Source organism: Neltuma alba, unplaced genomic scaffold (genome assembly GCF_004799145.2).
Source record: "Neltuma alba isolate B1F8T4 unplaced genomic scaffold, ASM479914v2 tig00010087_pilon, whole genome shotgun sequence".
In the NCBI taxonomy this organism is placed as follows: Eukaryota; Viridiplantae; Streptophyta; class Magnoliopsida; order Fabales; family Fabaceae; genus Neltuma; species Neltuma alba.
Window position 1 is genome coordinate 1,389,748 of NW_021635044.1, and position 24,678 is coordinate 1,414,425.

The 24,678-nt window shown below is 36.7% G+C and overlaps 1 protein-coding gene across 1 annotated transcript; it reads left to right on the top strand.

Moving 5' to 3' along the window:
• Positions 1-15,265: 15,265 nt before the first annotated feature.
• On the top strand, positions 15,266-17,314 carry LOC114754151 (uncharacterized). Its single transcript, XM_028942910.1, has 2 exons — positions 15,266-15,282; positions 15,391-17,314. Exons 1-2 carry the CDS (start codon positions 15,266-15,268, stop codon positions 17,312-17,314), a joined length of 1,941 nt encoding a protein of 646 aa, XP_028798743.1.
• Positions 17,315-24,678: the final 7,364 nt, after the last annotated feature.

The window sequence follows — 24,678 nt, forward strand, 5'->3', positions numbered from 1 at the left end:
TGTGGCAATATATAACAAGTCAGCACATAGAACAAAAGCAGGGAGGCTATACAAGCTATAACAGCACACTATGCCTCTGGAGACTTTCCTGATGGGCCACCACCTGAACTATCACCTGAAAATGTTAAACCACGAGGTGAGACAAATGTCTCAGTAACCAACTTTCCAACTCATCATACATACTGACACGTGCTTGTGAGGTGTCAAGTGGGACAGTTATTAATTCTCGAGAACTATAGATATATCCATAGAAATATAATTTCAATCATCCAAACCCTCACTATGGGCGTCAACACACAAGCCACATAAGTCTATCCCTCACTCTGAGGGATCAATCAAACATATGGGCCTATCCCTCACTCTGGGGAACGAATAAGAAGCCACAAAGGCCTATCCCTCACTGTGGGGGACGAAAGAAGAAGCCAACCAATGTGCACCAATGGCGGCCTTACCATGTGGTAGGATAGGACTCGATCCAAAATCCAAATAACAACCAATCATTCACAATATAATAAAAATGTCTTAATCTTTTCTCAGTATAATCCATAAGATATAAACCATATATCTTTTCCAAACTTCTCAATTACAATTCCAAAAATCCCACAAGACAATTTTCATAGCTCAAAAGATATAACATATCTACTCAAGTTCTAAATATCAAATATTATTCTAAAAACAGCAATCTACTCACAAACAAGATATTAGCACATATAACAAGTGGAAAGTGGTTACCTCTCACCAAAGCAATACTAAGGATTACCACAAGGTCAATCCTTTGCTCAACCAATAATTAATCTACACAATTAATATAACCACATATTAATATAAATTAATTAATTAATTAATTAAACTTCTCTATATTAGTTAAATTTCTAATTTAATTAAATTTTTACTCTAAATTCCCACAACTCTCATAACCCAAAAAATTATTAAGTATTTTAGAAATAACTTAAAATTTCTAACAACTCAAATTATTTATTTACCACCTCCAAATTATTTACCTTAATAAAAAGGATTTTCCAGAATTTTCAAATATAAAATTATTATTTTCTAAATTCTAAAAATCCCATTTTAAGTATAAACCTCAAAATCAAACTCTCAAAAATTCAATAATACTTCAAATATTTATAATAAATAATCTAATCAAAACTTTAATGGTATAACTACCATATATATATCCGTAAATAATAAACTTGTTAGCTACAATAATTATTTTAAAACCTCCAGTCACCCAATAAATAAAATTAAACCGATTAAAATCTTAATAATATGCCAAACAACCCAAATAAATTACTTAACTTGAATTTAATCGGTAAAAAAATAATATAAATCATATATAACATATTTTTCAACTAGAAAAACTAATTTAAATACTAAAAACCAACAAATAGAGAAATCTAAACCGATTAAAATTAACAACTCATTTACTTTTGGATTTCTATAGTCATCTTTTATCAAAACTCAATACTTATATCATATATAAGTTTCAAAATTTTCTCCAATCACTATAATAATAACGTAAATAGGAAGCTTAAAATATACAGGAAATATTTATAAAGAAAGTTTGATAAAAAGAAGTAATTTTATGTACCTAAAATATCTTCAAAGCTTGCCCTCTCCTTCACCGCTATACTCCTTTCTCTCACACACTTCAGCTCTCTCTCTCTCTCTCTCCCCCTCTCTCTCGTTCCTTCTTGCGCCTGCAGGGGGAAAGGAAATGAATGGTGGGGGGTATTTAACGTCCCCACACAATTATTGGGGGAGGGGAATTTTAAACCCAACCCCCACGTTTTCCACCCCCCAACTTTCCACCCCCCCTCCAACTTTCCACCGATATTTCGGTGGAAAGTTGGACCTTCTCTTTTTTTTTTTAATAAAATATTATTATATTATATTATATTATTTTTCAATTATATTTTTTTTTGAATTTTTTTTAAGGATATTACAATTCTCCTCGCCTAATAAGAATTTTGTCCCCAAAATTCAAACAACCACACACAAGAGATAAAAACAAAAGTAACTCAAAGTGCTTACTAAGAAAACAGGTAAGGGTACTCGTAACGCATCCATTCCTCTGTCTCCCAAGTAGCATCACCGGGACTCATGCCCTTCCAAAAGACTTTAACAAGACGGATAGTTTTGTTCCTTAATTGTTTGTCCTTAACGTCCAAAATCCGCTCTGGTTCTGTTGGATAGGTTAAATTATCTCACAACTCGACCTCTTCGGGTTCAATAACATGAGATGGATCGGGATGATACTTTTTCAACTGTGACACGTGAAACACGTCGTGTAAACTGGAAAGATGTGGCAGAAGTGCAATTCGATATGCAACCGGTCCAATTCGCTCCAAAATCTCATGAGGACCCATAAATCGGGGTGTAAGCTTTTTGGCTTTAATGGATCTACCAACAGCAGTGACAGGTAAAACCTTCAGAAATACATGATCACCCACTTCAAATTCTAAAGGTCTCCTCCGACGGTCTGCATAACTCTTTTGTCGACTTTGGGCCATCAATAACTTCTGCTTGATCGGCTCAATCTTTCTAGTTGTGATGTCCACTAAATCTGGGCCAATAATTGTTCTTTCACTTAATTCAGTCCAACAAAGTGGAGATCTACACTTCTTCCCGTACAAAGCTTCATATGGTGTCATTTGAATACTAGCGTGATAGTTGTTGTTATAGGCAAACTCTGCTAATGACAAATGAGTGTCCCAACTACCCTTTAGCTCTATAGCGCAAGCCCTCAACATGTCCTCGAGAGTCTGAATCGTCCTCTCAGTCTGTCCATCAGTCTGAGGATGATAAGCAGTACTAAACTTGAGCTTAGTGCCCATGGCTTCATGTAATGACTGCCAGAAGTTCGATGTAAATCTCGGGTCCCTATCTGAAATGATAGACCCCGGCACTCCATGAAGTCAAACAATCTCATCTATATACAGCTTTGTCAATCGTTCTAAAGAGTAAGTACTCTTGATAGGCAGGAAGTGTGTTGACTTAGTCAGTCTATCCACAATTACCCATATTGCATCATAGCCAGCTAGGGTTCTTGGCATGCCAGTAATGAAATCCATAGAAATACTGTCCCATTTCCATTGGGGAATATCAAGATTCTTTAATAGTCCTGGAGGTCTCTAATGTTCTATCTTGACCTTTTGACATGTCAAACACTTCATTACAAAATCCATGACATCCCTCTTCATTTTTGGCCACCAGTAGTTCTTTTTCAAGTCTTGGTACATCTTGGTTATCCCTGGGTGTATCGTGTAATTACTCCGATGCGCCTCTTCTAGAATAGTCTTTTTGATTTCCTCATTATTAGGGACACAAATCCTCTTCTTGTACCTTAGGATTCCTTCTTTACTAATTTCATAATCAGGCATACCATGGGTCTCCACTTCCTCTCGGATGCTTAGTAACCGGTCATCCTCCATCTGTGCAACCTTCAAGTCTCGAAAGAACTCATAATCACCCAAAATTGATTGTAGAGTGGCTGGAGCCTCATGCACCACTTGGAGATCTCTCAATCTCTCTAAGCAGTAGTGTTCCTCCAAACTCATGTGAAACACATGCACTGTTTTCCTACTCAAAGTGTCTGCAACCACATTGGCTTTACCCAGATGATACTTAAGCTCAAAGTCGTAGTCCTTGATGAATTCCATCCACCGACATTGTCTATTATTCAATTTCTTCTGATCTATTAAATACTTCAGGCTCTTGTGATCGCTAAAGACTTCAAACTGTGAGCCATATAAGTAGTGCCTCCAGATTTTCAATGCAAAAACCACCGCCGCTAATTCCAGGTCATGTGTAGGATAATTTTCCTCATGCAGCCTTAATTGCCTAGATGCATATGCAACCACCTTTCCTTCCTGCATCAGGACACACCCTAAACCCTTAAGTGAAGCATCAGTGTAAAGGGTGTACGGTTTATTGGGATCTGGAATAGTCAACACTGGAGCTGTGGTCAACTTAGCCTTCGGTTCTTGAAAAGTTGCCTCACACTTTTCGTTCCAGATAAACGGTTGGTCTTTCTTGGTCAACTTAGTTAGAGGCATGGTGATCTGAGAAAATCCCTTGATGAATCTTCGGTAATACCCAGCTAAGCCCACGAAACTTCTTACCTTCGTCACATATTTTGGTGTTTCCCATTTCAATACGGCATCGACCTTGCTAAGATCAACAGCTACTTCCTCTGCAGATACTACATGGCCTAAGAACTTCACTTCTCTAAGCCAGAACTTGCACTTGCTTAACTTAGCATATAACTGATGATCCGTCAATATTCGCAATGCAATGTAAAAATGCTCTCGGTGTTCTTCCTCATTCTTAGAGTATATCAGAATCTCATCTATAAACACCACAATAAACTTGTCCAAATACAGCCTAAAGATCCGGTTCATATAGTCCATAAACACCGATGGAGCCTTCGTTAAACCAAAAGGCATTACTAGAAACTCATAATGTCTGTATTTGGTACGAAAAGCCGTCTTCGAAATGTCCTCTGCTCTAACTTTTAATTGATGATATCCCAGCCTTAAGTCAATCTTGGAAAACACCGTTGACCCCATTAATTGATCTAGCAAGTCATCAATCCTAGGCAAAGGATATTTGTTTTTGATAGTCACTTTGTTCAACTACCTGTAATCTATACACAATCTCAGGCTCCCATCCTTCTTTCTCACAAACAGTACTGGTGATCCCCACGGTGAGACACTTGGTCTAATAAATCCTTTTTCAAGTAACTCTTCGATTTGCTTTTTCAGCTCTGCCAGTTTAGAAGGTGACATTCTGTACGGTGCTTTAGAAATTGGAGCTGTCCCTGGTACTAGCTCAATGGAGAATTCAACTTTCCTTTCAGGAGGTAAACCGGATATTTCCTCAGGAAACTCCTTTACTACCTCGATTTGGTATATACCAACTTCTTTATCCATACTAACGGAAAAGAAAACAGCATACGCTTGACAACCCTTCTGAATACACTTAGTTGCTTGAGTAGCAGATAACCACAAATGACCATTAATAGCCTCAACTATCGTAGTACATAAAGGAAGAGTTACTATCTTCCTTTTGCAATCCAGAATGGCATTATTTGCTGATAGCCAATCCATACCAATAATCACGTCAATACCCTTGAGGGGTAGACAAATCAAATCAATCACAGACTCACGATTCTCAAATTTAAGCACAAGACTTAAACACGCCTGTGTGGTTAACACAGTGGCTCCCGCTGGAGTTGACACTTTCAACATGTAAGACAAATCATGCATTGGAAATTTAAACTTTTGAGCACATTCTGCAGCAATAAAAGAATGAGTGGCACCAGAATCAAACAACACAGGTATATCATGTCCTTGAAGAGAGACAGTACCTCTAATCAGATTAGGAGACGTACCAACTTCCTCTCTAGTCAAACCAAAAACTCTCCTGGGCACTGTGGATCTGAAACTAGGAGTTTGCTGCTGCGTCTCTGGACAATTGCGAGCTATATGTCCAAACTTATGGCATCTGTAGCATTCCCAACACTGTCCTGGGTGATTTCTCCCACACCTCATGCAAGGACCACTAACACTTGGTGTAGATCTGGCAGGCTCATGGGGGACACTCCGATCTCCCCCTATACGGCTCCCCTGAGCCTGTCTCCTTTGCATAAAGCCTCCACGGGCTAAATTCTTCTGATTCTAGTTCTTGCCTTTGCTTGAGTTACTCGAGCTCCCATAACTGTAGTTATTCTTTTTATTGACTCCTCCCGTTGGTCTCATAAAACCAGAGAATTTGCCCAAATTATCCTAACGTCAGCTCTCCTCTACCTCTCGGGTTCTGCGAGCTGTCATCTTGAGTTTCGTGCAAGCATCCTCAAAACTCTTAAACTCATATAAGGCCATTTGCTACTTCAACTCTGGCCTTGCCCGTTCTATCAATTGTCGGGCCATCCATTCTAGATTATCATTCTGCTGCAGGTATGTAACATGCTTGGAGAGGTCAATATACTTGGCACTAAACTCATCCTCATGCATGTTCTCTTGTCGAAGAGCATAAAAAGCTGTTTCTTTTTCTTGTCTCATGGCTGGGGGAAAGTAGTGATCAAAGAACATTTGTTCGAATTCGTTCCAAGTAATCCCCGAGTCATCTATGCCGCTTACGCTCCTCCACCATCTCTTAGCTCGGTCCCTCAATAAAACTACCGCTGCTTGTACCTTTTAGTAGGTATTACAGCCACAAGCTTTAAATATTGTCTCCATGTCATCTATCCAAGCCTCAGTTGTATTAGGATCCATACCCCCATCAAAAGTCTTTGGGTGATGCCGCTCTATGTCCTTCCATACGCTTTTAAGGTTCACCGCTTCTTCTTTTCCTGGTTGCCTTTGCGAACTATTCTCTCCTCTGGTTCCTTCAATAGAATCCCTGTGGGTGACAGAATTTCCCACAGACGGTCCAGGAAGCCCACTCCCTTCAACCTCTTCCACAGCTTTCTTGACTCTCAAATCTTCCTCCATCTTCCTTACTCTCTCATCTACCACCGTAGCTACCACTTCCCTTAGCTGTTACAGTAACGTCTCTTGGTTAAACTGCAGAGGATTCGGTGGTTGATTAAGTGGGTTTGTGGATTCATCCCCACCTTGATCAGTTTGTCGGGATCGTGTCCGTACCATCCTCCCCACCTAAGGATGGAACCCACCAAAAGAAATACAAAGTAAGGTCAAGCACAGGCACAAAGTAACAGGGAAGGTTATGTGAGACTATTATATATTGCCACTAAATATAGTGTAATGCAACTCAGTTCGCAGAATCTTTAGCTCTGATACCAAATTGTGATAATCGTTCTTTTAAAACCCATTTAGATCAAAATTTTCAATTTATTCGAATGATTAACCATGATAGAAAAGAAGAAACCTTAAAATTTTAAAATCGCTATCATGGTTAAAAGAAATAGACTTATAATAAGAGTAACATCGATCGTTACCTTGGGCCTTGGACTTCCAAAGTCCAGAAATATCATTCAACCATTAGCCCAAACCAAACTTATATTTTCAAACATACCAACTGATAAATCAGTTTAATATAAACTATAGAGCTCATTAGTCAAAAGTCAACCCTTTCAAAGGAGCGTTACATGCAGAGTCTAAAATATCTCGGACCTCCTCATGGCCCTATCATACCAGATAGTAGTAATTAAAAGTATTATTTTACATCCTAATAGTAGATGAGCCCTATGTGGCAATATATAACAAGTCAGCACATAGAACAAAAGCAGGGAGGCTAAACAGGCTATAACAGCACACAATGCTCCGGAGCCTTCCTTGATGGGCCACCACCTGAACTATCACCTGAAAATATTAAACCACAAGGTGAGACAAATGCCTCAGTAACCAAATTTTCAGCTCATCATACATACTGACACGTGCTCGTGAGGTGTCAAGTGGGACAGTTATTAATCTCAAGAACTATAGATATATCCATAAAAATATAATTTCAATCATCCAAACCCTCACTATGGGGGCCAACACACAAACCACACAAGTCTATCCCTCACTCTGAGGGATCAATCAAACATATGGGCCTATCCCTCACTCTGGGGGACGAATAAGAAGCCACAAAGGCCTATCCCTCACTATGGGGGACGAAAGAAGAAGCCAACCAATGTGCACCAATGGCGGCCTTACCACATGGTAGGATATGACTCGATCCAAAATCCAAATAACAACCAATCATTCACAATATAATAAAAATGTCTCAATCTTTTCTCAGTATAATCCATAAGATATAAACCATATATCTTTTCCAAACTTCTCAATTACAATTCCAAAAATCCCACAAGATAATTTTCATAGCTCAAAAGATATAACATATCTACTCAAGTTCCAAATATCAAATATTATTCTAAAAACAGCAAAATATTCACAAACAACATATTAGCACATATAACAAGTGAAAAGTGGTTACCTCTCGCCAAAGCAATACCAAGGATTACCACAAGGTCAATCCTTTGCTCAACAAATAATTAATCTACACAATTAATATAACCACATATTAATATAAATTAATTAACTAATTAATTAAACTTATCTATATTACTTAAATTTCTAATTTAATTAAATTTTTACTCTAAATTCCCGCAACTCTCATAACCCAAAAAATTATTAAGTATTTTAGAAATAGCTTAAAATTTCTAACAACCCAAATTATTTATTTACCTCCTCCAAATTATTTACCTTAATAAAAAGGATTTTCCACAATTTCCAAATATAAAATTATTATTTTCTAAATTCTAAAAATCCCATTTTAAGTTTAAAACTCAAAATCAAACTCTTAAAAATTCAATAATACTTCAAATATTTATAATAAATAATCTAATCAAAACTTTAATGGTATAACTACCATATATATATCCATAAATAATAAACTTTTTAGCTACAATAATTATTTTAAAACCTCCAGTCACCCAATAAATAAAATTAAACCGATTAAAATCTTAATAATATGCCAAACAACCCAAATAAATTACTTAACTTGAATTTAATCGGTAAAAATATAATATAAATCATATATAACATATTTTTCAACTAGAAAAAACTAATTTAAATACTAAAAACCAACAAATAGAGAAATCTAAACCGATTAAAATTAACAACTCATTTACTTCTGAATTTCTGTAGTCATCTTTTATCAAAACTCAATACTTATATCATATATAAGTTTCAAAATTTTCTCCAATCACTATAGTAATAACGTAAATAGGAAGCTTAAAATATACAGGAAATATTTATAAAGAAAGTTTGATAAAAAGAAGTAATTTTATGTACCTAAAATATCTTCAAAGCTTGCCCTCTCCTTCACCGGTATACTCCTCTCTCTCACACACTTCGGCTCTCTCTCTCTCTCTCCCCCTCTCTCTCGTTCCTTCTTGCGCCTGCAGGGGGAAAGGAAATGAATGGTGGGGGGTATTTAACGTCCCCACACAATTATTGGGGGAGGGGAATTTCAAACCCAACCCCCACGTTTTCCACCCCCCAACTTTCCACCCCCCTCCAACTTTCCACCGAAATATCGGTGGAAAGTTGGACCTTCTCTTTTTTTTTAATAAAATATTATTATATTATATTATATTATTTTTCAATTATTTTTTTTAATTTTTTTTTAAGGATATTACACACATACACAGACATAATTCCTTAGTCAATTGCTCATAGATAGAGCATCCTTAATCATTAATATACTATTCCAATATAGTTTACAACAATAATAAAGCTCCTAATAATTGACAAATCATAACTTCAATGACATTAAACTTAATCCTCTTCCATTATGACCTTCAATCCTTTCTCCTTGCCCTTGGCAACACCACTTGGAGTTCCTATTATTGTGTATACATTGAGGGGAGTGAGATTTCATGAAAATCTCAGTAGCAATAAATCGTAATCATTATGTTAATCAAGCTTCATATAATGTGACATGCTACAATGCATAATAATCAATTCCAATACCATGAATAGCACATTATTCCATCAAGAAAATTAGTACATATTCACATTTCATATCAATGTGCATTTGGCCAAAGCATATCAAATATCAAAGAGCATTCCACACCGTAGTATAAATCATTCAATTCATAGAAACATAAAGCAAGCAACACGTACACATTAAATAAGCAAGAAAAACAATCAAATTAGATTCAAAGCTACCTCTTTTACACTTGAACCAATTTGGCCTCTTCAATTCCTTTAGTTTTTTTTCTTGTTCTCTTGCACAATGTATATCCATTCATGCATAAACACATTGCAAATCATCAATAATTCAAGCATACACACTAATGCTTTACAATAAATTTAATTAAACCTCCCTTTTTCTTGATTTTTGAGATAATTATTCTCTTTTTGTTTCCATTAATCTCTTGGTCCACTTCTATACAATTTTTTGTGTAGAATCCAAATATCAATTCAGATTTATGAAAATAAACTCCTTCCCTTGCCTTTAAGCTTGGCCGAATAGGGTATTATATGTTCCAAAAATTTTATTTTTTATTCTAATGATTTCAAACACTTTTTCTTGGTGTTTCTGTACACAAAAACACATTTTGAACTCATTAGAACCATCAAAATACATCAAAACAAACTCCTACCCCAAGAACAAGTCATGGCCGAATAGGGTGCTATGTAACTCTAGCTTTGATTTCTTCCAAAATTCAATTCAAACATCAATTAAACATATAGTTTCAAGCCTTAAATCATGGTTTCTATCCTTCTCTAATCATTCTTCATGTCAACCAAAATTAGACAGCATATTACCCTTGGAAGACAACTTGAAATTCCAACCAAAATAAGCTTAAACCTTAACCAAAACAAGCTCAAATTTACCTGAATCAATCCTTGATCAAAGCTTGTTGTTTTCCCCTTCAATTGCATGGTTGGAGACTCTCTTCCAAGGTTAAGAATTCAATTTGACAGCACCTCCCTTATGGTTTTCTATTTTGACTGAATTTCAAGTAATATGAGGGGTTATTTATAGAGAAATACATCTAACCCCTCCCCTTCATCTATGGACAAAATTTGGCTAGCAAAATGGCTATGTGGCTACCATCTAATGCCCCAATTTTCAGATCATGACAAGTGTCCAGTCTCCAAAACTTTTCTATTAATATTTTCACTCAAATTGGGCTTAAATCCAATTAAATGGAAGGGTCCAGAATCTATACAAAATTATGAAATGTTACTAGTGAATAGTAATTAATAAAGTTTTAAAATGGTTTGAGATTGTGACTTGGTTTGTGGGCTATCTTTTTAGGCCATCCTAAACCATTTTAATATAAAGACATGATCTGAAAATTTTCAAGATTTTTTCTCCACCTCTAACTATTTATTTTGAATTTTTCCCGATTAGGCCTTTATTGGTAAAACTGCAGAAGAATAAATTCCTTAAAATAAATTCTTGTGCTTTCAAGGCATGAAACCAATTTTATAAATTTCCATAAATATTTAGATAATTAACTCATATTTTTTGAGAATTATTGAGGCCTCTAGCTATTTAAAATAATTATTTTTCTTCAAATTTTCACTATTCTTTCTGAAAAACCTTTGTGTTTGGAAAATTCTGTAATAATTTATTTTCACACCAATTTAACCTCTAGAGCCTCTATTGAGGTTTCAAAATCTCTAATTCACTAATTTTTTATTTTTAGAAAATTTTTTAGAATTTTTCTCAAATTTTTCTATTTTGCCCTTTCTCGATCGATAATTTCAAAAATGTCGATCCAAACCTTATCTGGATCTTACATCATGCCTGGCTTGGTCAGCTAGTCTACTTTTAATATTGGCCCTTGACTTAAATTTTTATCTCTTCTATCAATATTAAATTCGGTAGGATGTAACATGATGTAAGAAGATGATATATTGATGATGTAAAAGTGCACTTGAAGTTGCAAGTTTGCCCTTACAATTTCTACCAGTTTTCAGGGGAATAATGATCCATTCAAGGCATAAATTTTGGCTATAAATACCTCAACTTGGAAGAGCATTTTGGCAAGTATTTGAAGAGGGAAAACTCTACTAAAATTTAGAGAAAAATGTAGGGGTGAAGGCCAAGAAGAAGGAACAAGATTCAAGCTTCAAGCTCAAGATATGTGGTGATCTAGCACCTGTCTTGATGCCTATTTTGATTAAGTTATTGTTCATATCTAATTCTAAAATTTGGCATGATTAAAGTAGAGTCTCTATGCTTTAAATCCATAGGTAAAATACTTTATTTGGATATGTGTACGATTTATGGTGATTTTTTTTTTAAAGTTAGGATTTAAAATCTAAAAATAGTTTTGATCACTAGAGTGGTAGGAAACTTTCGTACAACTCTGGTACTGTTTTACATAGAATTGGTTCCTGAAACCATTTTTCCTTTAAAGAGAACTTAAGAAGCTTTTAGTAGGACTTAGAACTACTCAATTTTTATTTGTCTGGAATTAATTACAAATTTTCAAAGCTGAGCCAAAATTTTGGAAATAGCGATAAACAATACCCGCGAAGCAAGTCTTAAACTTTGTGTGATCTCTTGGTCCTAGTGAGTAATGTGACCCTTGTCGCTGTGGTTGGGACCTTAAGACATCCAAGAGAAGGTTTGGATGTGGTTGACTGAAAACTAGATGGATGGCAAGCTTAGGGAGCAAGTTGAAGAACAAGAAAAAACTTATAGTGTAAGGTACTGAACTTACCTATTAATACTACTTATTGTTGTATGCTTATGTATTGATATGTACATGATATTTAAATGTTGTTGTGGCATGTTTTGGCTATATAATTACTATTTATAATGAGTAGATTATGTCTCCATGGCGATGCATTAAGTAGGTAGCATTAAGCATGTTAATATGTCACTAATTAACAAGAGAATAAGCAAGTTGAATATAATGCATTAGCATCCATCTAACATAATTAATATAGTATTATTTGCATTTGAGATTCTTCTAAATCTTACCCCTCACTAACCAACTATTTAGGTAAATCAATGATGGGCAATGATGGCATGAGAAGGAACGAGAAGAAAATGGAGAATTATTTATGTTAATGAATGGGATTAAGGATTAATGCGTAATTCATCTATTATGTAAATTGTGTTCATGAATGCCAACAAAGTAATGTAATTGATTAGAATGTTTTTGGCATGAAGGAAAATATATGAGAATGAATGGGAAAGAATAAAGCCAAGTTATGCATGCCAAAATAATAAAAAGAATTAAAGTAAGAATTATATAAGGGATAAAATATAGGTCCTAGAGCAGTTAGCTTCCAACTCTAGTTTGACCTACCAATTGAACGAATTAAGCCAGAAATTTTGGCAGGCATATAGTACAAATACCCAGCTTTAAAATGAGAAGTAGATCACCTCATTTGGATGTGTATACTAAGAGGTATGAATTTCTAAAGTTGAGGCACAGAATCAGGAAGTCTCAGAATTTACTAAATAAACAATAATATTTACAGATTAAACTGTATGAATTGGTAAGAAATAATTCTAGTTTGCTGTTTTCTTTTCCTTAAAGAGCATTGAAAGAGCTTCAACTAGAAATTTGGAGCACCTCCATAATATTTTTGTAGAACTAGTTATGATTTTTCAAAGTTGGACCTATAATCTGCAAAAATGCACTGTGAACAATACCTAAGAGCTTAAAGGAAAATTTTTAATTTTTGGGCCTAAATAAAGCTTCCACATATCCATTTTGCTTCTAAAGACATACTCTGAGGGGTAAAAGTAATGACATTTCACATACCCATGTAAATGCTAGAAAAGTATGAAACAGTATGACATGTAAGTATATAACTTAGTATTGAAACCTAGTCATGAAGCATAATAACCAAGTTTAAAGGCTAAAGTTGAGTATATGTGGAGATATTCTCCAAAGTTAACTACTTAAAAAGGGTATGAGTAAAAGATTGACACTTAAATTTTGAGGATGAAATTTCCTTTAAGATGGAAGAATTGTAACACCCCAATTTTTAGTCCTAGAAGTGTAAGAAATATCCTAAAATTGGCAAGTTACCAGATCTCTTTTGAAACATTTGTCTTTTAATCCCTCTTTAGTATGCATTTGGAAGAGCTAAGGTTGGCAAATCATTAATTAAGCTTGTATATTGAAATCTTGCATTTTGACTCTCAAGTCTAACTTTGAAAATTTATAACTAATTATAAAAAAAATTGTATTAAGGTAATTCAAGTTTTCATTTAAAGTTCTTTTAATTCTCTACATGGAAAAAATACACATTGCATCATTTAATATAGTTTAATATGTAAAGATGTACTATTCATTTGGTCAAACAATACTTTATAGTTTTTTTGTGGGAGAATGACATTGAGGTCCCACAGAAGCCAAAATACAGCAAAAAGGTCCCCTGAAATGTCATAATTTTTCTGAAGTCCCAAAGGGACTTAGATGCAATTTTCAGAATCTGTAAATTACTCTCTTGCCCTGCCCTAAGCCATCAGAAACGAAGCAGCAGCGTTTCATTTTGGGTGAGACTTCCCGCGCAATATGCTTGAGAAAGAAGACATTGGGAAAGAGGGAAGCAGCCATTGATGATGAAATATCCTCTCTATTACCATTAGTGAGCTCCAAAGAGCTTCCATGTGAATCTCCACAAACTTTCAGGTGTGAAACTTTCTTTCCTCTTCTCTCCTACTTTCTTGACAGATTTGTGCTTTTGTTTGGAAATGGGAAATGAAAAAATCGTTTTTGTGTTTTTGGGTTGCTTGTGGGTGGTTTTGGAAATGGGATTCACAAGTTAATCAATAGAAAAGCTATGTTTTTGGTTGGTGTGTGTTGGTGATTTAAGTTGGGTGTGTAGGATAATCATGGGTGCTCTGTTTTTGAGTTGCTTGTGGGTGGTTTTGCTCTGTTCTGATGCTAGTTCAGTGGTAAAGGAAGAAAAAGATGAAGGTTAGTGAGGGTAGAAACCCTTAGCACGAAATGGGACTGTGTTGTCAATCAGGCCGCGATTGTTGTCAATGTGTGCCGCTACACTTGTCAATGTAGCTCCTTAAGTTGTCAATGACAGTTGCGTGCTGGTTGATGCAAGTTTCAGTTACTGATGGTATTTCAAAGCTTTTGTTTTTGGTTTAGGATTCAGATGTTAATGAATGGAAAAGCTGTGTTTTTGGTTGGTGTGTGTTGTGATTTAAGTTCGGTGTGTAGAATGATAATGGGTGCTCTGTTTTTGGGTTGTTTTTGGGTGGTTTTCCTCTGTTCTGATGCTAGTTCAGTGGCAAAGGAAGAAAAAGATGAAGGTTAGTGAGGGTAGAAACCCTTAGCAGGAAATGGGATTGTGTTGTCAATCAGGCCGCGATTGTTGTCAATGTGTGCCGCTACACTTGTCAATGTAGCTCCTTAAGTTGTCAATAACAGTTGCGTGCTGGTTGATGCAGGTTTCAGTTACTGATGGCGACTACGTCTGGAAAACATCTATTTTGCTTTGTTCACATAGGGGGAAAGTTTATAAATGATGGAGAAGATAATATGAGATATGTGGGAGGTAGTGTAAGAACAACCAATGTAAAGGAGGGCACAAGTTATGAAGAATTGAAAGAAATTATATCATCAATTGCTGGAAAAGAAAGCAACTCATTTCTTCTGAAATTCTCTGTTGTGTTTGATAAAAAAACTTTTGTGGAGTTGGTAGATGATGATGGGGTGGAACATTTGATAAAGTTTAATGAAGAAAGTGGTCATGTGTATGTCGAAGAAAATGAAAATGAGGACCACATAGAAGCAACAAGAGATAATACAATGGAGGAGCAAGATGTGTAAGTATAGTTTAAGAAAACTGTTATTGTGATTTCTTAGTATGTCAGTTGTTACTGTATTGCTACCAACTTGTCAATACATGCACCCTGACTTGTCATTTTTTGCAGGATTGATCAATCATTTGGAGGTGTCAATGAATTGTCTATGTCTCCACCTACCTTATTTGATGTGATTGGAGAGCCACAATCAATTCCTTGTGCTGTTGAAATGATCCCAACACCTACACCACAAATGAATTCCACAAAATGGAAGGATTTGATTATTGGAGAAGGACAAATATTTCCAAATGCCACTACTCTCCGGAAAACATTATACAAGTACAGCTTATGCCAGAAGTTTTCGTACGTTTTCATTAAGAATAATCAGCAAAAGATCATTGTGAAGTGCAAGGTTGATGGTTGTCCATGGTATATGGGTGCATATTCAATGGGAGCACATCAAGATACTGAGTTTTTAACTATCAGAACGTACAAAAGTGAACACATTCATCATGCACAGGATAACTTAATTGTACCTCACTCAGGAAGGTCAAACTTAGCTGCTTCGATTGTGATTGATGACTTGAGGTGCAATGTTGACAAGAGTCCTAATGAAATCAGAAAGGACTTGTATAAAGAATATGGAGTGCAATTGAACTATACTCAAGCATATAGGGTTAGGAAGAGAGCACTAATGGAATTACATGGTCGAGTAGAAGATTCTTATAAGGTAATCCCTTGGATGTGTGAGAGACTCATGGAAACTGATCCTGACACAGTTGCAAGATGGGAAGGCTCAGATAGCAACCGATTTGAGAGGCTATTCATTGCATATGGATGCTCAATTAAAGGCTTTGTGGAAGGTTGCAGACCAATTATTTATATAGATGGATGTCATTTGAGTGGTCCTTACAAAGGAACTTTATTATCAGCTTGTGCATTTGATGCAGACAATGAGTTGTTTCCTTTAGCATATGGTATTGTTAGCGGGGAAACAAATGATGAATGGACTTGGTATCTACAGAATCTGAAAGAGATAACCAGATCAGCACAAGTGACAATTGTCTCAGATCGGAGTAATGCTATTATCGGTGCTGTCAAGACAGTATTTGATGGTGATAGACATGCTTTTTGCTATCGACATGTGAAAGAAAATTATAGTGCGCAGTATGTGAAAATCAATAGAGGTGTGAGACGGACCTCAGAAAATAACAAGGAGAATGCACTTAATTTACTTGATGGAATTGCATATGCAAGGCATGATAATGAGTTTAATGTTGCAATGGGAAATTTAAGATTGTTTTGTCCTCAATTGGCACAATGGGTTGAATCTCATGGGGATGTGGATAGATGGGCGCAAAGTAAATTTCCTTTTAAGAGATGGGATAACATCACCAATAATCTTGCTGAGTCTTTTAATGCATGGATGTTGAAAGAAAGGAAGCACGCCTTGCCGGTTTTGATACAAGAGCATCAAGAGAAGTTGGCCAAGAAGATGGTTGCTAGCAAAATGGGGATGAAAAGCTGGAAAAATGGTGTAGGACCCAATATTGAATCAAAGTTGTCGGAACAAATAGCAAGAGGTGCGTGTATGGAGGCAACATATTATGGTGATGACCATATTTCGGTGCAGACAATACGTGAGGGACGCATCATCTATGTTGCTGTTGATCTGATTTCTCACAGATGCACATGTTTGGCATGGCAAATGAGTGGAATACCTTGTCCACATGCTTGTGCAGCAATCAAACTAGTTCACCGTAGTGTGTATGATTATGTAGATGATTGTTACAAATTGTCCACACAGGAGAAAATATATGCAAATAGCATGAGGCCAATTGCAACACATGATTGCCCACAGCCTAATGCACCTACTGTGAGTCATATGCTGACCCAAACATTCTTGCATCCACCGATAACCAAAAGGCCTCCAGGAAGGCCAAGGATTAATAGGATAGAATCTCAGTTCCAAAATAAGAAGGTTTATCATTGTGGAAGATGCAAAGAGCCTGGACACACTGCCAAGACATGCAAGAACCCAAATCCCAGCTGAGAACATATTGAAGTCAGCTATTTTTTGTATATAGATGTGAAGAGAATATTTTGTAAATGGGTGTGAAGGAAATTTTTTGTAAATGGATACACACCACTGGTTAGTTTCATTATGACATGCAACCCCTATGTTTTTTTTGGGATGGGTTGTGAAATAGGTGTAGTTTCATGTATATGAAGGTGTAAATGAAAGTTGGCTATGAATTGGCATGTTACATTGTACTGTCATTTTAGTTGTTATTACCTGCACCCTGAGTTGTCACTAGACCTGTAATGACTTGTCAATCATTGCACTACGACTTGTCAATGAATTTGCTGATGTAAGTTGTCAACAACATGAATTCAAGTAACATAACTTTTTTTACCATGAAATGATATTTACAATCACTTTGTCATATTATATTTTGGTTGTATGGTCATATATAATCATTATTAATGAAGTGTCAAAAACTTACCTCTCCCTTGTCCCCTGTCAGTGGTGGCTCTGTGACAACACTGTCACATGTCAATGGCGCACTGTTGCTTGTCAATGACAACACTGTCCCTTGTCAATGGTTTATCCGGTAACTTGTCAATGGAGCTCTGTGACTTGTCAATGGGGCACTGTGACTTGTTAATGGCTTCACTGTCCCTTGTCAGTGGTTGCACTATGACTTGTCAATAGGGCACCATGACCTGTCAATGGGGCACTGTGACTTGTCAATGGAGCACTGTGACTTGTTTGTGTGAACACTGTCCCTTGTCAATGGTCGTTGTCAAGAGAGCATTGTGACTTGTCAATGGAGTACCGTGACTTGTCAATGGTTGCACTATGACTTGTCAATAGGGCACCATGACCTGTCAATGGGGCACTGTGACTTGTCAATGGAGCACTGTGACTTGTTTGTGTGAACACTGTCCCTTGTCAATGGTCGCTGTCAAGAGAGCATTGTGACTTGTCAATGGAGTACCGTGACTTGTCAATGGTTGCACTATGACTTGTCAATAGGGCACCATGACCTGTCAATGGGGCACTGTGACTTGTCAATGGAGCACTGTGACTTGTTTTGGTGAACACTGTCCCTTGTCAATGGTCGCTGTCAAGAGAGCATTGTGACTTGTCAATGGAGTACCGTGACTTGTCAATGGTTGCACTATGACTTGTCAATAGGGCACCATGACCTGTCAATGGGGCACTGTGACTTGTCAATGGAGCACTGTGACTTGTTTTGAAATTCTCATATCACTTGTCATTAACTCCTGTTATATTAGTTGTTATTTTGGATAACTGACGTTGTTAATTTCATAACCAACCATAATATCTCTGCACATATATAATAGAAATATAATTAACAATGTAATAAAACCCTAACAAATTAGTATTGCAATGGATGACAAAGGTAATAATATTATAAACATAACCTGATCAGTTTGTTACAAAATGACCTATTTGCTAATCATCTTAACAACAATATCATGGGCCAAGAGAACAAAAAATTCATAGACTACTCTATCTCCTCTTCTTGGTCTTGTTGTAGTCCGATAGCATCGACATCACTTCACTCCCATGTTCATTACTTGGATGGGTTACCAACCACCACAAACAGCCAACCTTCAAATCTTGTAGCTCATCGTTAGAGTATCGTGGCATTGTATATCCTGCATCATCCCGAACGGTGCCATCCCACTCTTGTAGCCAAGAGATAACATGAACTCCACATGAATCACTACCAAGCAAATTGAATATGTTAGCACCTTGCAATTGTTATTGTGAACAAAAACAACATAACACAATCGAACAGAACATCTACACTTATGTATCATTCTGCACATAGACTTTAGCCCATTTCACTTCGTTGTCAATTTTGTCCTCATTGACAAACAATTCTGGCTTAACAGCACGTAGCATTAAATGGAAACAGTTCATCTGCAAAAAAAAACACACGCACATAATGAACATGCAGTGACGAGGGACAGAACATCCAGTGACAACTCACAGAGCATGTAGTGACAAGGGACAGAGCATCCAGTGACAACTAACAGAGCATCTGGTGACAACTAACAGGGCATCCAGTGGCAACTAATATATCATCCAGTGACAAGTAACAGATCATTAAGTGACAACTAACAACTAATATATCATCCAGTGACAAGTAACAAATGATCCACTGACACCAAGCACAACATCCAGTGACAACTACCAGAGCATGCAATGACAACTAGCCCAGCATCCAGTGACAACTACGATAGCATATAGTGACAAGGGACAGAGCATACAGTGACAACTAGCATAGCATCCAGTGACAAGTAACAAATCATCCGGTGACAACTAGCACAGCATCCAGTGACAACTACGATAGCATATAGTGACAAGGGACAGAGCATACAGTGACAACTAGCATGGCATCCAGTGACAAGTAACAAATCATCCGGTGACAACTAGCACAGCATCCAGTGACAACTACGACAGCATATAGTGACAAGGGACACAGCATACAGTGACAACTAGCATGGCATCCAGTGATAAGTAACAGATCATCCGGTGACAACTAGTACAGCTTCCAGTGACAACTACCAGAGCATGTAATGAGAACTATGCAGACTGCTACTAACAATTATAATAGTCATTGACAAGTGTAAAAGCTGTAAATAACTACTCACAGTTTGTGTTGCCATGAACTGTTTGGGGTCGAACTGCCTTTTACTTGTCCTTTTTTTCTTCTTCTTTGCGTCATGTTGTTGCTCACCCCCCTTCTTCTTTGCTTCTTCTTCCTCGGCTTGTAATCTTATGAATGTGATGCTATCAACCAACGAGTCAAGGGCGTGGAAGGTCATGGTCTTTGTCTCAAAAACATAACAAAACCAATGATCTTCAAATAGAGTAGGACCAAAAATGAAATCGCAATCCCCGATATTGTATCCAATATATTCAGGTAATATTTCTCTTTGATGGTCCTCCCATTTCCACCTTAAAGGATTCGCCATCATTTTCTGCATGAAATCTGCAGAAAATATATGACGGTTGACTCGCCCATCTTTTTCCTTTTGATCTCCAACGAATGTCTTCGCCACCATAGTCATAAACTGAAATTGCAAATACAAACAAATTACAACTACTTAGCATGCAATAACTCACTATATTATTAACTATGTACGTGTGACTCACCCTGTCGTTTATCCATCTTCTACGTTGGAGACATTGCAACTCACCACGGGTTAGGAAGTATCCATACATCGATACAAAGTATCTAACACAAATGAAACAATTATAAAGTTAGTAAATTCAGTAAATTCTGTAACATAATACAAAATTGGTCACCAAAACATAATACTTACTTCTCTTGCTCCTCTTGGCTACACCTTGCTGTACACATGTCAAATAAAGCTTGCCTGTCATCAATTGTTCTCTTTTTCCCAGCTTTGCTTTTAAATTCCAGAAATGGAGACCTAAGAGCTTTCCCCTTACTTATCACCCTTGTAGATTTCCTCACATGTTCACTCCCTTCCCCTTGGGTGGCCTCATCCACTTCTTTGTCCTCTTCATCTTCTTCTCCTCTTTTATTTTCTTCTTCATCTTCTTTGTCCTCATTTCCCTTCTCTTTTTCCTCTTCATCCTCTTCTTTTTCCTTGTCATGTGATTCTTGTCCACCCATCTCCTTTTCAGATTCAGCTTCTTGCTCTTCTTCTTCATTTCTATCATGTTGTGATTCAGATCCTTCTTCTTCATTTCTGTCATCTTCTTCCTCATCCTCTGAATCACTTCCTTTCTCAACTTTTTCCTCTTCTGCTTCAGATTCTTCTTCCTCATCTTTGTCCTCTTCACTTACATTGCCACTACCCTCCATTAGTCTTGACTGAAGGGCCATCATTTCCTCCCCCAGCATAGACACTAATCGAGTATATGTCTTTTTTATCTCCTATACAAATAAAATTCAGAACAGTAAGCAATAGTAGAAAAACAAAAAATTAATCATTAAGCCCACAAGTCCACATACCGGGTGAGTTAAATTTTCAGGATCAAATTTGGTGGATTGCTTTGCCGGATGCAAGAGTCCTCGATTGCTTTCCTTCTCCTCCTTAACTCTTTGCTGCACTTTCTTTTCATCCCAATATGCAACAGCATCCTTTACATGTGCAGCTTTTGTTTCTCCCAATGGAAAATTTTGTAGATAATATAACTGCATGTGACATGAATGATAAGTTAACAGCAACCATTGACAACATTCACACCATCAAATGACAACAGAAATATACAAATTATTGTAGCACTTACCATTAGGAAGTATAGACAACCTGGCACATTCTTCTTCTTCTCAGTCAACTTGCCTTTTTCCAATTGTTTCTTGTACACTCCAATCCCCTTATATAGTTCATGCAACACATAAGAGGACCAATCAAACTTATCCAATCTATCCTTTGTTGATAGTATTACCTTCAACAAATAATCACCGACACAAATACTTGCATTAGGACATAACAATGTTCCCAATGCATACATGACAAACAGCACCTCAAAATTTTCATCTTGGTTCTCCTCACTCAACAATGATGCTATCTTCTTGTATGGAATATTGCCATACACACTCCTCCACTGCTTGAACACTTCATCTTCATTATTCACAACTACTTTAATCTCTTCTCCATCAAATGGTAGCCCCAAAAATTCATGCACATCTTTTGTCCTCATTTCCCTTCTCTTCCCTCTTATTGAAATGTTTTTTGATGCAAGATCCAATGCAGACATAAACTCTCCACACAATTCTCTTTGAATTGTGTGGCAACATACTTCCACTAGCTTGTCAAAACCTATCTTCTTCAGCCTGTCCATTAGATCCTTCCTTTCTTTGATTATCTTGCAAACTTGCATAAATTGTTTTGGTGCACATCTAGTGTAGAAAGGAACTATATACTTTTTGGACTTTGTGGGAGCTCTTTGTTCCTTAGCTCTGTTACAATACTCCTCTTTTTGCTGTTTAGATAATTTGTCCCAAGCATTTCTCACATGTTCATTCCTAGATTCAAGTGATTTGTATTTCCTTGAGCCTTTCCTATGGAATTCCTCTGTGAATAATGCATACCCAGAAAAATTACAGCTTCTTTGTTGTGCACTTTTGTTGGTTCCATCCTTCCCCATCTTTTTAAAAGCACTACGAAACAAAGAAAAAAATTCTGACACTTATTTGATGATGTGGCATGATGAATCAAATTAAAGGTTATGGATCAAACAGACTAAATCCATTTCTGTAAATAAAACCATCAATCATGCCAAAATTATTTCTTTTAAGAGGCTATTTTTCAATACTATCAATTCACTAATTAAATGGTATACAAATTTATTGTGTCCGTGCCCTGCATATTGATTGTTGTTGTTCAAAGTGGAGGGTAATATTTGTTTAATACAAGGATCTAAAAACACAGACATAAAGGCGGGTGGGTGAATAACGGCTGGATTTTCCCTGGTATTTCATCATACAACCTAATGCATGTGCCCTGTAATTTGTATCGTAAGGTTACCGAACAACAAAGTTCCACATATGAAGCCATCACAGAGGTTCAAATAATCAGTTATCCAATTTGAAGTAATTCTCTTTTTCAATCATTATGGCTCCTGAAAGTTTGAACATTGCCTAACAGAGCTACAACAACGAACAATGACCAAATACCAAACTCAAACACAAAAATCCATTGCTTTACTGCTTACCGTGACAACAATGATTCCAACCTCCGACGATGCTTTCAGACTTCGGTTTCGGTCTTCACTACAATGATTCCGACCTCCGACGACGATGATGATTCCAACCTCGGTTTCGGTCTTCAATACAGGGAGACGCCAGCACTTCACTTCAAACACCAGGACAACCTCCACTTTGCTTCAAACACTGATGAACGGAGACGCCAGCACTTTGCTCCGCTTCCCTTCCAAAACCGGGACTTCGCTCCGCTTCGCTTCGCTGCGCTCCGCTGCGCTTCGCTCCGCCACGCCAAAACAGAGCCACCACGGCAGGCTTTCAAGGACTTCGGTCACGATTTCCGGTGGGTTGTGAGTAGATTTGAAGCAGCACGGTGGGTTGTGGCCGAATTCTCAGCACGAAGGATTTCGGACAGGACGAAGGCGCCAGACGATTTCTTCGGTCGGGGTTTCAAATTCACTCAGCAATTTCGAATGGTCCGTCCAAAAAAAATTTGAATGGGAAATCATGAGTAAGGGCAAATAAGTCATTTGAAGATTTTAAAAATTGCATCCAAGTCCCTTTGGGACTTCAAAAAAATTATCAGATTTCAGGGGACCAATTTGATGTATTTTGTTCTCCATGGGACCTCAATGTCATTCTCCCTTTTTTTGTCCTAACTTTGAAAAATCATATCTTTTTTCACACACATCTATTTGAAGTGATCTATAACTCATTTTAAAGCTTAAGATATGTATTAGTTACTCATAAAATTTCTTGAGTAGAATCATTCATTTGCTTCACTTTTACTCAGTCTCAATTTTGTTGCTTATGCTGAAAAGTTTATCTCCTTACTTTCAAATTAGCATGCTATAAACAATCATTATCTTGCATGCAACCATTCCAACATTTCATTAATCATTCTCATGCATTATAATACTCAATTTTACATGCCAACATCAACATCTATTATTAAATAACATCAATAGGCATGTTCTTGAAATCAACATAAGGGATTTCATAACATGACATAATACATTTCCTAAATTCTTCTCTTCTTTCTTTTGATCGTCATCTAGTATTCTTTTTCCATAAGCATGATGCCTATTATGGTTGGTTAAAGAAGGATGAGATTCAGGAGAATCTCAATAGCAAGGAATAATAACAATAATACCAACAATGCAACGTTATTACATAACATACATTAACCATCATGCCAAGGAAAGCTGTTCTTTGTTTAACTTAATCACAAGCGTGCAGGTAACTATTGTAACATCCTAAATCCTAAGCTCAGAGGTGCAGGAAATAGCCTAAGATGTGAAGGCTACTAGGCCCTTTTTGGCAAGAGTCCTAAAGGTTCCTTGGAGAAACAGAGGGATTCTCAAGGACTAAGTCGCATAGCGAAGGTTTTTTAGGACTGAGAAAAGAGAAAGATAAAGACTCTGATAAAGTCTCAAAGGGTCCAGTATAAGAAGTTGAAGTGATTAAGGGCTAGCAGTTGTTTTGGGAACCTCACTAGAAGGATGTCCGAGGTTAAACCCAAACAGGAACCTAAATATAAATTTGAAAAGTTATGAATTAGAAATTGAGCAGTGATGAAAGTGGGCCCAAATATTTCAGAAAAATTCCAAAAAAATATGGGAAATAAGGTTCTTAGGCTTGTTTATGGTTGAAAATGAAAAAAATTCTCCTGAAACAAATTGATGAAATTCCCAGG